Source organism: Peromyscus maniculatus, chromosome 6, assembly GCF_049852395.1.
Source record: "Peromyscus maniculatus bairdii isolate BWxNUB_F1_BW_parent chromosome 6, HU_Pman_BW_mat_3.1, whole genome shotgun sequence".
NCBI classification, from domain to species: domain Eukaryota; kingdom Metazoa; phylum Chordata; class Mammalia; order Rodentia; family Cricetidae; genus Peromyscus; species Peromyscus maniculatus.
Window position 1 is genome coordinate 112341461 of NC_134857.1, and position 16430 is coordinate 112357890.

General features: G+C 38.4%; 1 protein-coding gene across 4 annotated transcripts in view; it reads left to right on the forward strand.

Moving 5' to 3' along the window:
• Tbck (TBC1 domain containing kinase) overlaps positions 1–16430 on the forward strand; it is a 166016-nt gene that overhangs the window by 4970 nt on the left and 144616 nt on the right. For all 4 annotated transcript variants that reach the window (XM_042279946.2, XM_042279947.2, XM_076575001.1 and 1 more), the window contains exon 3: positions 11141–11213. In XM_042279946.2, the coding sequence (XP_042135880.1) occupies positions 11141–11213 (73 nt within the window). The remainder of the gene's footprint in view (positions 1–11140; positions 11214–16430) is intronic.

Below are 16430 nucleotides of genomic sequence, written 5' to 3' on the forward strand. Positions count from 1 at the left end.
CTTATTGGCTCTAAGCCCAGCCACATCACTTCCTCATCACTGCCTGTCTATACAGACCTCCAGGTCTCTATGGTTGGTACTGGGATTAAAGGCCTGTGTCACCACGCTTGGCTGTGTCTTTGAACACACAGAGACTCTAACTGCCATGTGATCAGATTAAGGGCTGACATCTCTTTATGGCTGACTATGACCTCAGATCTTCAGGCAAACTTTATTTATTAACATACAAATAAAATATCACCACATTTTACAGATAAGGAGATTGAGGCAGAGAACATGATGGCATAGAGGAAAATAAGAAAAGATAAATACTAATACATACAAAAATAAATTTTGTTACTTGATGAACACTTTCAAAGTCATTATAAGGCTATAATAATGCCATAGCAGCATCATTCAGACTGTTTGGTCCCTTAATACTGTAAAGCTCTACTGTATACCTAGTACCTTGAATATTTAGGTGCTTTTAGAAAGCTTAGCCAGAGGCAAGGGAGATCATGGTAAAAAATAGCAATTATCTAGTAGATGATTATATTTGATTTTTCATACTCACATATATGTATGCACACATGACTGTATGAATGTATGTAAATATAAACATACCTACATATTGAAATACATGTTTTTTTTTAGCTTTTTGTGGTGTAAAGTTGCCTTTAACTTATTGTTTCAGCAAATATTAGTAAAAGATTATTATTGTCTGGCATGGCTTAATCTTTCAGGTGAAAACTATTAAGAGTTTCTTTCTACATGTGTTTGGAGGGCAGACCTGAAAGAAAGCTGGCTTTGAAGCAGTAAGTCTAGGCTCCTCTGTAAGAATGTCCTAAGTTTGCTTTAGTAAGAAGATAGAGCTCTGCACCCTTCACCTTCTGCAGCAGTATAGCTCCATGAAGCCCACAGCAGCTGCACTTCCCGCATTTCAGCAGCTGTCCGTCATTGTGAAGTCACAGAAGTGCATAGTTTTCCTTCTTTGCCCTGACCTATGGGAAGTCTACAAATTGATAGTCCACCTGAAGAAACTGTAAATCTATCAATATTCCTAACTTTATATCTTATTCTGCTTCCTTTCTCCATAAGTAAAATCAAAGAATCTACTCCAAACTGTTTTACTTTTTTAATTAATAATTTATTTGTGTGTGATCTGACCAGAACCTAGTTTTATACCATATGACATATTTGCTAATTAAGAGACCTACAGTCAGGACCACTATATGTGTTCCATTTGTATATTACATAAAAGCTTTGGGCTAATGTAGTATATGAGTGCTAAACTTAATTCTGAAGAATACTGGAGGAAAGGGTAGTTTGATTATAATTGGCTTAAAGATAACCAGGAGACTCATGGTAACTATCCCTAGAGTAGAGAGTAGATAGTTCCAGCCATTTGCAAGAAGAAAAAAAAAAACCAGTAAGGAACCTCTAACAAGGTTTTTTTTAGTTGTTAAAATAGTTTCAACAATATTGATGTTGGAAAATTATGAGAATCATTTACAGATGTTTACATCATCCAACAAAGAATAGATGCTGTCATTCTTTGCATGTTTTAACAATTACCCTTTACACTCCCATGTAGTTCAGTTAGAGCATCTAAAGAAAGACCTTGCAATTGCAGGATTTCCCAGTCCCAAATCACTCCAAGCAAACCTGAGCAGTATAGTATATTATTGTTATCCTCGGCTGGTGACCATATTGAGTAGGACATTCTCCTCAGACCCTTACCACCTTATTTAGTTCCTAGAACTTCATTCTTGTTTCTTAAAGTGACTTTAGTTTCTTCCTCTTATATCTGGCGAACTCTTTGGAGCTTCACAATCTATATATAATGCAGGCCTTGCTCTCTGACTAGTTTTCATATGCCTCCTTTTGTCACAAGGTTAATTCATCAGTCCTGTGTCATTCTCGAGCCCCTTTACCCCACTCCAGTTTTATTTCCTCTGACCAAATGATCCCTGTCAGCACTAAAATTGTGCTGTTGCAAAGCAGAACCCTTTGTGAGGATCACTCTTACTAACTTCACCTGTGAACCTCATTTGGTTATCAGTGCCAGACAGAAGAGGATCCCCTAATATACCACAGTCTGCCTTGAGCCAGACCAACAGTCTGCTTAGTCTCCTGCCCTGACCACCGTTGTCAGTAGTCACTCTGTTTTTCCCAAATTCACAGCTCTAAGATGTTGTTGTTGGTTTTTCTCTTTTTGGGGGGCCCGCTACCCAGCTCCCAAATAAATCACTCCTGGAGGCTTATTCTTAATTATGAATGCCTGGCTTTAGCTTGACTTGGTGGGTTTTTTTTGTTTTGTTTTGTTTTTGCCAGCTCTTCTTAACTTAAATTATCCCCATCTGTCTTTTACTTCTGGGCTTTTCCTGTTCTCTTACTTCTGTAAATTTTACTCGTACTCCATGGCTTGCTGTGGCTGGCCCCTGGAGTCTTCTTCCTTCTCTGACTACTTCTTCCTCCCAGATTTCTCCTTCTATTTATTCTCTCACTGCCTGCCAGCCCTGCCTATCCTTTCTCCTGCCTTGCCGTTAACGGTTCAGCTCTTTATTAGACCATCAGGTGTTTTAAACAAGCACAGTAACACAGTTTCACAGCGTTAAACAAATGCAACATAAACAAAAGTAACACACCTTAAAATAATATTTTACAACATTAAGATCTCAGCAGTTCTCTCAAGGAGGGTCACAGAGGAGATGGACATGCTAAAGATTCCTATATCATAAGCCTGTCTGCCTGGACTGAAATATCAATGACTAGAAACTAGAGGATTTGATTTCTTGTATATATTGGCAGTTCGGTGCCCAAAATTTTTGTGTGCATAAGGAGTAAATAACTGAATTATAATAAGTGCTTATTTAGAAATCCACTTATTCTGAAGAATTTCAGTTATTTTCATGGCATCTAATTTGAGAATTGAAGTTTCCATTTTATAGCCTCCTAAGTCAACAGCACATACTTCTCAAGTCATATGACTTTGGTGTAACATCATTTCATTGTCTCATGAAGAATTTTGATTTTTGGATGTATGCTTTCCTCTTTTTCATTCTTGATATGCACACATTTTGTTGTTTGTGACTCTTCCATGAGCACTTCCTTTCTTTGTACATGGAGTTGTGACATGTGGCCTATTTTCTTACATTATGCTTTCACATGTTAGGTTCATATAGAAGCCAGACTTTCAGTGTTTTCTGATTCCAAATTGGTGGGAGATGCTACTTCTTGGATAATGCATTTAATGTCAAGAATATAGACATCTTATTAGAACTTGAAAGCATGATTTATTTTTTAAAAGCCAATGTTATATAGTTAAATGAAACCAATAAAACTTAAATATACAGATTTTTTTTATCAAGTTTAACCTTTTTTTTGAATTGAAATATCAGCAGAGTTTAGAAGTACAATGAAGATTTTAAGTGGTATTGTGCTCTGTTGTGGTTGGTATTAATTATCTAGAAATACTTCTGTAATTGCTAGTGAGATGAAATGAAGGAAAAATAATTTTGCTACATAAATTTGAAATTTTAGTCAGAATAAATATCATTATTAAGAACATACTATAATTTATTCTGTACCTATAGCCTATAAATTTCAATCTAAATGAATGAATCGGTCAGTGTTCTGTCACAGAAAAGAACTTGTAGGGGTGTGTGTATGAAGAGATTATGTGCTAGGAACTGGAATGCAAGATTCTTGCTAGTCCAGCCCAAAGCACAAGGCATATCATCAAGGAGACACCAAATCTGGGCAGGAGCTGAGGCTGCTGCTTTTTTCAGGGAATCCTCAGTTCTGTCTCAAGGTTATTTAACTGGTGCATCATGAACCTAGATTGTTTAGGATAAGCTTTCTTAAGGGTGTTTCTTAAGAAACACAGTCGTTCGTATGATTTCTTCATTGATTTATATAGACCAGAGTTTGTTCAAATGCCTGAGGACTGTAGTTGACTTTTAAAACTGACTGTTGCAGAATCCTGGTACCTACAGTATTTGTGAATCAGTTTTTCTTTGTTGGCATTACTGTTAAAATATTTACTTAAATATCACATTTTAAAGGTGATGAGCTAGTCTCTAATAAGCTAGTTTTTACTTTGAATAACAAAAAGGATGCAGGAATGTTGATAACACCATATTACAAGACATTCATAATTCATTTTTATGTTAAAAAATTTAAAACTTTCTGTTTTGAACTTTTATATTTTTCTGTGACTCTGCATGTGTGTGCATGATATACATGTATGAATAGGATACACACTTGTCAGGGCACGTGTACTGGGGCATGTGTGTGGAAGGTCAGGGGACAATGGTGTGGAGTTCTCTTTCCACAGTTGCATGAGCTCCAGGCTTGCATGACGAGCATCTCTAGTCTCTGAGCCATCCTTCTGGATATCTCTTTCTCTCTCTCTCTCTCTCTCTCTCTCTCTCTCTCTCTCTCTCTCTCTCTCTCTCTCTCTCTCTCTCGACCTTTTACTGTTCAGGTTCTCTGTTCTCTTTCCTGATTAAAGTTCAGTTTCTTTGACTGAAAGCACACAGTCCTAGATAGATGCACTGTGGGAAACCACATGCAGTGCTTTTTGTTAGACAGATTAGTTCATGCTTTTCAGACATTCCTTTATGTTATAAGGAATTTGTTTTTAATTTTAATGTTTATTTTTATTACTTTTAATTACATGTATGTGTGGGGGGTTATGTGTACATTAGTGCAGGTGCCTTCAGACCCCCTGGAGCTGGAGTGATAGGCAGCTGTGAAATGTTGGATATGGGTGATTGGAACCCAACTCAGGTCCTCTGGAAGAGCGGTATGCACTCAGCTGCTGAGCCATTTCTCCAAACTTGCATATTTGTTATTTATAAATAATGCCACTACATTGCTGATTTTTATTTGGCACATTATGATTCCCAAACCAACCGTTTATTCTATTCAGCCAGATTGCTTTCATAACAAACAGAAACTATTTTCAAATAGATCCAGAATTTTGGAATGAGTACTTCTAATGAGTTCTTTAAAAAAAGAGGTTCATAATGGAAATATTCCTTCAGTATATACTCCTTTACCTCTGGGAGAAACGCTGATTTTCTGCCAAGGGTTATGGCTCTGCATTACTAAAACAGTGTTTAAAATTCTATAGAATCTTAAAGCCTTGATAGACACTGAAGGTGTTTCCAGAAGAAGCCTAAAAATTTTCAGCCTAATGGCACATGGTAGATAAGTCTCTTTCAGATGGAAAGACATACATATCTATTTGTGAATGGCTGATAAATGAAGTATGTATATGTAGATGTAACCAATTGTCTTATTAAAATAAGAAACACAGAGCCAATGTAAAAGAGAAAGCCGAGAGGTCAGAGCTCAGAGATAAAATCTTACCTCCTGCAGTGCTCCTAACTTCCCCGAGAGAGCTACTTCCTGTTTGTCTGTGTTTAAATAGTCTTTCTGTTCTGCCTTCTCATTGGTTGTAAACCCAACCACATGACTGCCTCATCACTACCTGTAAGTACCGCCTTCCAGGTCTTAAAGGCGTATGTCTCCAATACTGGCTGTATCCCTGAACACACAGAAATGTACCTAGCTCTTCTAACCACCACGCTCTTGCTATGGCTCTAATAGCTCTGACCCCAGGGCAACTTTATTTATTAACATAAAATTAAAATCACATTTCCTACAAATAAAATATCACCATATTTCCCCTTTTCTATTTTAATAAAAAGAAAAAAGGCAAAAGGTTATAACTAACAAAAGAAAAACTATATACAAAAGTACTGAAAGACCCCAGCATACTTGCTTAGCCTAACGCCATTTCGAGTAAGGCCTGAAAAGCACGGGGAAAGTTCAGTTAGAGGACATGGGCACAGGAACAAATGGGGTATCTACGGTCGGCCACCTGGCCCCAGAACAGGGTACTAAAGGTCAGAAAAACAACTTGTAACCAAGTCAACAGGCGTGTCGAGCTCGGGGGAAAAACCACGAACTGTCCTGAGTTTGAACCTGGCCTCATTTGAATCGTCCAATCAGAACCCTGCAAACCATGTTTCTCGTGCTCCTGCTGCCCGACCCTATAAAAACCCTCCACTCCAGCCCGTCGGCGCGCCAGTCTCTTGAGCCTCTTGAGTGACTGTGTTGCCCCGGGTACCCGTGTTCCTGAATAAAGCCTCTTGCTGTTTGCATCTGACTTATGGTCTCGGTGTGATCTCTGGGCGAGGGTCTCTCCAGAGGGAAGACTACCTTCGGGGGTCTTTCAGTACAATAACTATATACAATATATACAAGTAACAAATACCTAAACAATGTCTAGTCCATTTGTATTTGACAAATCAGAGAAAATAATTCCCTTATCTATCCTATTTTAGTAAGTCCAAAATGTATCTAATTCACTTTCTATCCTAATTAATCAACTATAACTAACTAATCTTCAACTCCCTCAGAGACCCAAGAAGGAAATAATATTAGCTAACAAAAATAAAAACAGGAAGTGCACAAAAGCAACTTCCAAAAATTTTGTGAGTTGACAGAAACAGCCAGCTGCCTGGAAAGTCACCTGAGGTTTCTTCGCAGTGTTGGGGCATCATCTTCAGCCTATAGGCTTATCGTATCTGACAGACTCATTTGTGAAGTAGGTTGTACACAAGGTCAACAGTTCAACCTCACATTGGGTGAGAGCAGTCCATGTACCAGAAACACCTGAATTCCACTAGTGTCATGTCATGATTCAGGATTTTAAATTCTGGAAATTGTTGATGGTTTTTGAATTCAGCTGTCCATTCTTCTTGGCTGTGTATATATGGCTTCATCTCAGCATCCCCTTCTTCTCCACATCCCTCTATTAAATGCCAGTCTACTATTGAGAGGCGTGAGCTTTCAGTTGCTGTTCCATTGCACAACAGAAGCCATCGGCCCTCTGCCTGTTCAGCTGCCTTCGAAGAAAAGGGCACTGTACCTTTTCCAGATTGTGAAGGCCACTTCAGGGATGGTGCCATATTGTCCTGGCCTCAGAAGATGCCTTCTGATAAAGCCATAACCACACTTGTTTTGGCAGGAATCGGTAGTCCTTTGTTTCGTGTTCTGTCTGTCCATTTTGTCCTGTTGATTTGAGGATACTTTGTTGTCCAGTGGCTAACTTTTGCCACAATGAAAGTTGACTTCATATGCACTTTCTTCAATGCCCATATTTTCTCTGAAGTAGATTGGTACTGCCAGGAGCCGACATGTCTCAAAAAAGAAAAATTTCTAAGTTATTAAAACATTTTAAATGCCATATTCGGTAGATCTCTGAAGGGTTTGAAGATGACCTGTCTAAAATATATCTGCTCAATTTTTAAAACATATCTAATATGACTACAAGTTCTATTGTAATGTCTAACTACTTTCATTTCTTTATATCCTAATAGTTGGTAATAATGTAAAGTATTTAAAACTAGTAATTGTCTTTTTCTTTTCTTTTCTTTCTTTCTTTTTTTTTAAAAACAAGAACATTAAATCTAATCTCCTTTGCTTATCCTTTTTCCTAACCCTTGACAACAACTTGTAACCTACCCCCCTAAATAATGAAAATTATCCCAGACCCAAAACCCATTAAAAAGACCAAAAAAAAAAAAAAAAACCACCCGCCCCACAGAAGAAGCCTAAAAATTTTCAGCCTAATGGCACATGGTAGATAAGTCTCTTTCAGATGGAAAGACATACATATCTATTTGTAAATGGCTGATAAATGAAGTATGTATATTTTAATAAATTCTGATGTATATTAATTTCAATACTTCTAAGGTATTATATCTAGTTAGAACATAACTGTGTACTTTCCAACATAGAACAAATCTGTTCAGGTGACTGTCATCATTTCTGATGTCCCCATTATGCCTTTGCTCTAATTAATTTGTTTTGTTATGGGGATCCCACCAGAGATGACCACTCAGACACAGTTTATAGCCAATTGAAACTCTCTATTCCAGCCTTCTGGGACTATACCCAGGTATTCAGGGACCCAGCTGTAGCCCTGCCAAATGCCCATCTTGGCATTCAGTTTGACAGCTTCAGGGTGGGAGGTGAGGATGCAGGGGGTGGGTGGGTGGGTAGGGATTTGTATAAGCAAGCAATTTGACAGAAGCTAAGGTAAGCAGCTAACTGGAGGAGGAGGTTTGCACAAACAGGCAGTTTAATGGAAGCTAAGATAAGTTAACTGGGACATCCTGACCTTGGGTTCCTAGAACAGAGTTGGATAATTTTTCATGGGATTCTCCATCAAAGAGATCAAATTCTAGTTAAACCTGAAATGGCCTCAGGAAGAATGCAGGATGGAAGAACCTTTTCACTGTCTTGCCCTGTTATAATTTAACATATATAATTTTAGTATGTGCCTGTATGTTTCAGGTGAACTGTAGACACTGGTATTGCGGTTCCAAACAAGACCAACATGGTTCCTGCTATCACAAAATGTGTCATCTATGTAGAAAAAATAGCACTAAGTAAAAATGTATGCCAAGTTTTATAGTTAAATAAGTGATACAAAAGACAAGTGTTGTGTAGAATACATCATAATACTAGTGAATCAATTCTGGAGCATCCAAAAAATCCTGAAGAAGTCATGTTTACTGAGACCTGAATCTTTTTTTATTTTTATTTTTATTTTTATTTTTATTTTTTTTTTTGCCGAATGCCATTTATTGAAGGAGGGAAGAGGTCTTAAATACAGGCTTACAGCACAATAGGAGAACCTCAGAGGGCAGAAGTTTGTTACCTATGTTTTACAATCTTGCATCTAAGCTGTTAATGCCCATTATGCAGGATACACAGACAAGGAACTTCCCTTAAGCATTCAGGAGGGTGGAACCTGGCAGGTAATCAGCATAGGGAGAATATCAATGTCAAAGTCAGCAAGCAAGGTAACAGTTACCCAAAACGGGGACCAGGGCCCTGCAGGTCCCCCTTTTACTAGAAAATGAGCTTCTGACTTAGGTTGCCTGGGACATCAGCAGGTCACCTTACCCGTCATGGAGACGACTGCCCAGGCCACACAGGCACTCTGTCTTAGGTTGGTGAGTGCCCCCCCTCCAGGCATTACCCATCTCTGAATACTCATTATCATACAGAGACCTGAATCTTGAATAACAGTAAAAGCTAACAGTGCTGACACTGTGCCAGGACTATTCTCCATCCTGCTTATATGTGAATTCATTTCACCCTCATCATAACGCTATGACAGAGGCATTACTGTTTTTGTCATCTTCTCAATCCTAATTCTATCTGAATTTATTTCACCCTTACCACAGTGCTGTGATGTAGACATTATTGTTTTCTTCCTCTTTAGAAGAAACTGGCACAGAGAGATTAGTAAATTTCCCAAGATCATGCAATAAAAAATGATAATATTAGCATTTGCACCTCAGAAAAGTAGTCTGTTTTTAAGCACCATGTAACATGATAGGAGATAAATGGTTGAAATGAAGGGGGCTGGGAAAATGGCTGAGTGGAAAAAGGTGACAACCTAAGTGCTGTGGATTTCGCTCTGTATGCTGTGAATGTGTTGCTCCAATTGGTTAATAAATAAAGTGCTGATTGGCCAGTAGCCAGGCAGGAAGTATAGGTGGCACAAAGAGAAAGGAGAATGCTGGGAACAGGAAGGCTGAGTCAGGAGACACTGCCAGCCGCCACCATGAGAAGCAAGATGTGAAGGCAGAACTGAGAAAAGGTACCAAGCCATGTGGCCAAACATAAATAAGAATTATGGGTTAATTTAAGTGTAAGAGCTAGTCAATAGTTAGCCTGAGCTAATGGCTGAACAGTTTTAGTTAATATAAGCCTCTGTGTGTTTACTTGGTTCCAAGTGACTGCAGGGCCGCTGGAGCCAGGCAGGAACAGGATAACTTCAGTTACACCTGAGTTTGATCCCGGAATCCACATAATGGAAGGGGAGAACTGATTTCCACAAGTTGTTCCTTGACCTCCAGCACACACCCCTGGCATGCCCATACAGGCACACATGTACATGAACTGCTTATACACAGAATACATAAATATATTCCTTTTTAAAAGGGCTATCAAGATGATTCAACAGATAAAGCATTTGCCACCAAACCTGACAACCTGAATTTGATCTCTAGGACCCACATGATGACAGAAAAAAAAATTGATTCTTGTAAGTTCCTTTGACCTCCACGTGTACACAGTGGAATGAGCATGCACACGCGTGCGGGTACATGCACGCACACACACACACACACACACACACACACACACACACACACACACACGATAAATGTAATATAGAAGTTCTTTTAAAAGGTTAAGATGAAGATCATTTAGATATGGGACCCCAAGTGTAATTCCCCAAAGGATGAGAATGCCCAAAAGCTGATGAGAGAAATATGTAGTGGAAACTAGAGAAGAGAATGAGAGAATGCTGGCTTAGACCTGGATTGCATCAGGTGGAATAAACTCTGCATAAAAATAGCAGACTCTGGAAGCAACTGGGGCATAGAAATAGCAGGACTCTGTGAGGGTTTGAGAAAGGGAAAAATTATAAGTTGTCTTGTTTCTCCTGAGTTGCTAGTGACATTTTCAGTTTGTTTTCTTGGATAAGGGTCCAATATACTGGCCTCTCACTAGTTTATCACTAGGATGGCCTTGCAAGCCCTAGTCTCCCCTTCAACCTTTCAGTGCTAGAATTCCAGGCATGTGCCACCACCCTGGTTTATGAAGTACTGGTGATTCAGTGCAGGGCTCCGTGCATTCTAAGAAAGCTCTCTACCAGCTGAGCTGCAGATCCAGCTGGACAGTGAGTTCTATACTGAAGCCAAGGGTGTGTTCTAAATGTCTGCAGTTGAAGAGAGTTCCAGGCTTGGGGTAAAATGTAGTAGTTTCTCAGAAAGTAGTAGATGAGGAGAAAGCACAGTAAGGAGACTAATGAATTGAATTATGAATAGAAGATGGGTAGCAGTTCAGTCTGGGTAAATGGGGTGCTGATCTATAGACTAGGAGATTGAGATGAGCAAGCCAGGTAGAAGTAAGGAAAACTGACCACACATGCACACACAGTGGAAATACATAATACTTTAAAATACTGTTGTTGGTGTTATATGTTAATGACTTTAGAGAGCTATATGATCTTATTGTTAAAGTGTGTTAAATATAAAGTAGGTTTGCTTTGTTTTTCTAGAACGACTGGTGGTAGTGGCTGAGCACTGTGAGCGGAGTTTGGAAGACCTGCTTCGGGAAAGGAAGCCTGTGAGGTACTGTAGAACACGTGACAAAGCAGTGAAGAGTGAAAATCCTCCAACAAAGGAGCACTAGACACTGAAGGGCATTGAGTTCTTTTGTTCTTGTGTAATGGTAAAATTCAATGTAGGTTTTTACTTTAAGAACTTTAATTCACTTGCTACATAGAAATTCAATGTGTACATTCTACAAAGTACTTGAAAAGAAGTCCTCAGTGGACTGTACATATATGAAATATTTGACATCTTAGTTCTGAGAATTTCCACTAGCCAAGATTACTTTCCTGAAAGGGGCTATGGTAGCTTCTCTGTGTGCACCAGTAGCCCCAGGTGAATAGTGATCTTTGTTAAGTAAAGGCCATGTTGAGGAAGAGGCAGAAGGAATAATCATAACTTGGGTAGGACTTCATGATGGAATTTAATTATTATTTCAGTGACTCAAGAAATTTATGTTTTCTTATTCAGAATAGTGTGTTATCTAATTTTTTATTACAAGTATTTCATTAATATACCCAAAATATTTTTTAAATTATAAAGGATTCAATGTATAAATAGTTATATTAAACTAACAAAAATTGCTTACCGTGAGTCTTTATGCTTTGTAATTATCTACTTCATCCCCTGAACCTGTGGCTGGAGTTCTCAACCCTGATGGCAAGGGACACAAGGGAAAGCTCCTAACTATCCAGAGGTCAAGGTCACTTAGCATTTCAAAGAAAGAAGTGCCAAATACCAAGGTGGTCCATCTGAAGCATCTTTGGGGGAACTTGCTTGCAGAGTGCTGCAGCAACATACAGAAGAGAGAGGTTCTCGGTGCTCAGGTTAGAGGTCCCTGCTCTGTGTTCTGGTTGCTGGCAGTCTGGCACTTAGCAGACAGCTAAGTGAAAACCTCGGCTCTAAGCAACAGCAGCAGGAAACACATGCTCTCATTGGAGTTCCTGGCTGGCCTCATAGGTTGGACTCTGAAGCTCCTCTCACAGATAGTGTTAAAGCTCCTTGGCTTAGGGTATAGAGATGCTTGGTGTCAGAAAAGAGGCTAGTTACAGATCTCCAGTGGCTAGTGAGGCCTGGCTGCAATCTGGCTTAGTTCTACCAGCTAATGGGGTAGCTCTTGCTTGTGGCCCCTGACCGCCTTCTCTGTATTCCACCTCTGCCACCTTAGTTTCCTGCTGTTTCTGCCCTCAGCGGCTCTCTAGGTCTCTTGAGTCTTCCTCCTGGTGCCCCTCCTACTGCCACCTCTTCACTGTCTATCTGCTCTCCGGCCTCCATGTTCCCAGCTCACCTGGCTTGCAACAGTCAAAAGGAGATAAATTAAAAAACAAAAACAACAAACAAAATTGAGCTAAGCCTTCTGTTGAACTTAATGTTACAGTACTCGGGCCAAGTAGGAGGTATCTCCTAGCTGATGCCAGAGGTGAGCCAAGCAGACTGTGACCAGAACTGGATGTGATGTGGCAAGGGTGTTTGTATCACTCCCGGTAGAGACCTTTATCCAAATGAAAGATTGTTCTTCTGGCAATTGCAGGCCTTTTGCTGGGCCAGGAGAGCTGCTCCCCTCTGGACTGAGCGAAAATGGCTGTAGGGTATTCAAGTTCACTGAAGCTTATCTTCTCTAGGCTTCTACTTTTCCAGGCTCATGGCTCCCTGGAGTGAGTGGTCCTATCTGGAGCTGGAGATAGCATTAACACTAAGAATATCTAAAGTTCCAGGGGATCCTATGTCTTCTTCTGACTGTGGCAGCCAGCAAGTACACATGTGGTGCCCATACATACATACATACATGCAGGTAAAAGACTCAAATACCTAAATAAATAAATAAAATTTAAAAATTTTAAGGAGAACTGAGACAGAAAGTTGGTGACTCAAAAGAAAAATTTCCTATTTTATCCTTTTCCAGATGATCCTGCCTTCTTTTTCTTTTCAGTATCTTTTGAACATTGAATTGTACCATATGAGGCTACATTCTGCATTACTTTGCCAATGAGATTATATCTACTATCTCATAAAAAGTTCTAGCTTTCTGTCCTTGTCTTAGAGCTCTGACTCTCACGACAATGAATATCAGCTGGTCTGTGTAAAGAAGTCACATTTCTTCAGTAAGTCACATTTGTCTATATTTGATCAAAGTGTCACTGATGGAAACACAGCATAAGATTAAGAACAAAATTCTCTTGCTTTTTAATGTCCTTTACATTTTATAGACTTTTTTTTTTCATTTATTTTTACAAAGAAGACATTGAGTTTTACAGGTCTTCGCAATGTCTTCATAAGAAATGTGTTTAAATATCTGTGTAAATAAAGTCTTGTTTTTTAGTCATTCCAGTAACAATCTTGTGGTTTCAGTGAGAATGGCCCCCATAGGCTCATATGTTTGAATACTTGGTCCTCAGTTGGTGGAACTTTAGGGGAAGGATTAGAACATATGGCCTTCTTGGAGGAGATGTATCACTAGGGCTGCTGGACTTGGAAGTTTCAAAAGTCCACACCATTCCTGGGTAACTCTTTCTGCCTCATGGTTGTTGTCTCAAGATATAAACTCAGCTACTGCTCCAGTACCGTATGGGCCTGTCTGCCTACCTGCTGCCATGTTGCCTTCCATGATGGTCATAGACTCATTCTCTGAAACTGAAAGCCCAATAAACTCTTCTTTAAGTTACCTTGTTCACAGTGCTTTGTCACAGCACTAGGAAAATAATTAAGACAAGGCTAGAATTTAATATTTTCCATGGAAATTGTGGAATATAACATTACTTCCTGCCTTTCAGTAAAAGTCATCCAACCAACCTTAGTTTCAAATTGTTGCTGATGTGTTGTAAATTTATTTTGTTAAGAACTGCTTGACTTGTCTATGTTGGGATGACATTGGTCTCCAATAACAGAGGCCATTTCATGTGCTGCAATGTTAATTACTCTGTAACTTGATAATGAAACATGGGGTAATATTCTTAAGACTTAGAAACTAAACTAGTTTTCACCATCAGAAATCAGTGCTCTGGAACTGTAAGAAAGAAATCTCTTCCTCAGAGGTTTCATTTGAGGGTCATCTTCACTTATCTATTTGTTTACAACCTGCCACTGTAAGCTGCTACTGTCTGATAGTCATTTGCAGTTCACTTTCTACAGATAATTACATCATTCAATACAGAACTAGTTTGATAGATAAGTGGAAGGAAATTTGAATCCAGCTAAAATTTTTCTAACAGAGTAAGGGAATTAAAACTAGAAGCTGAGAGATGAGTCTTGTATATTACCAATAAAAAGCATTAAAGCGTTAGATCTTATTGGTTATGTAGTCTGTCTTCATTTAGTATTTTTCTATAGTGCTCAGGGCAGTTTTATCATATAGATATCTAGTTGTTTTAGCTGTATTTAAGATACTTCGTTTGTATTGCTTTGTTGCTTTAATTGAAAAGCAAATGGCCATTTAAATGTGTAGGTAAATTTTTTGGGATTTCTATTTTGTTTCATTTACCTATTTTTCCATATATATGATGGCTATATATTATGTAAATCTCCATATCTTCACAGTACAATTTGAAAGCTGCCAATGCAGGTCTCCAATATTTGCATCTTTCAAGATTACTTTAGTTATAATTGGTTCTGTGAATTAAAGTCACATAAGTTTTATAATACACTTTTTAGTTTTCAAAAGTGTCTGATGTTGTAATTGAGGTTTGGTTATGCTGATAGGCCAATTTGGGAAGAGATGACGTGTGGTGGTATTGTGTTCCCCAAAATATTGTGCACCCTAATAAACTTATCTGGGGTCAGAGACAGAACAGCCACTAGATACAAAGGCTAGAAAATGGTGGCACTCACACCTTTAATCCTAGCACTCCAGAGGTAGAAATCCCTCTGGATCTCTGTGAGTTCAAGGCCACATTGGAAATGGCCAGGCTTGGTGACACACGCCTTTAATCCCAGGGAGTGGTGGTAGAAAGCAGAAAGGTATATAAGGTGTGAGGACCAGAAACTAGAAGCATTTGGCTGGTTAAGCTTTTAGGTTTTGAGCAACACAGTTCAGCTGAGAGCCATTCAGATATGAGGACACAGAGGCTTCCAGTCTGAGGAAACAAGATCAGCTGAGAAGTTGGTCAGGTGAGGTTAGCTGTGGCTTGTTCTGTCTCTCTGACCTTCCAGTGTTCACCCCAATAACTGGCCCCGGGTTTGATTTTATTAATAAGAACTGTTAAGATTCCTGTTACAATGACGTCTTAACGTTTTCTAGTCATCCAATAGACTAACACACTGTTTCTCTAAATTTATAAAGTTTTATTTCTCCCTGTACTGTTTTGTAGTTTGTAATATATGGTTTTTCCTATTGCTAAATCAGTCCTAAATATTTTGTTTTGATATGAGTATTATGAAATTGTATTTTATTTTCCTATCTTGTTGTTAATATATAACAATATAAGTGAATTTTTTTTCAAATGTAGTTTTCTTTCCTATGACTCTGCTGAACTAAATGTAGTGTTAGTTCAAATAGTTCTTCTGCAAATACCTTAAGATTTTCCAAGTAAGTAACCATATTATCATTAATTAAAATATGTTTGCACTCCGTCCTAAAAAATCATTATGGCTTATTTTTTTCCTTGATCTATTTCACAAATTTGGACTTTTGCTGGATAATTGAGTGCAAATACTAATGGTCATATTTCCTTGGTTTCAAATATAAAGGAAGAATATTCAGCATTTTACTATTATGTATAGTATTTGCAATAATGTTTTCATAGATGCCTTTTTATAAGATTAAAAATTTTATAGCAGAATAAAATATTTTAGTGTGTCTGTGTCTGATAATAAAGTTATTTTAAAGATGAAAAATTTAATGGCAAAATTACTCATACTTATTGAATGGTAATTTTATTCTCACAGATATATTAGAACACTGATTTTCTGATTATTTTACATCAGGAAAACTGGGGAACACAGACAACTGTTAATTTATAAAATACTCACATTTAATGGAAAACATTGTGTTTAAAGACTCTGAGGTGTTTAGAGGAGGAACAGACCATGTGGATCAAGTGTTTTGCTTCACCCTTAAGACAATGAGGCTTACAATCTGCCAGTAGATCACTGATCTTTAGCTGCTGTTTAGTGCATATTCCTCACCTTGTAAACTTACAAAGTGAAGCAAGATAGATTTGAAACATTCTCAAGTGTAGCAAATCAATTCTGGAGTCTCCTGTTATCAAACCAGACCATGCGTCCATGTATATTTTGATCTTA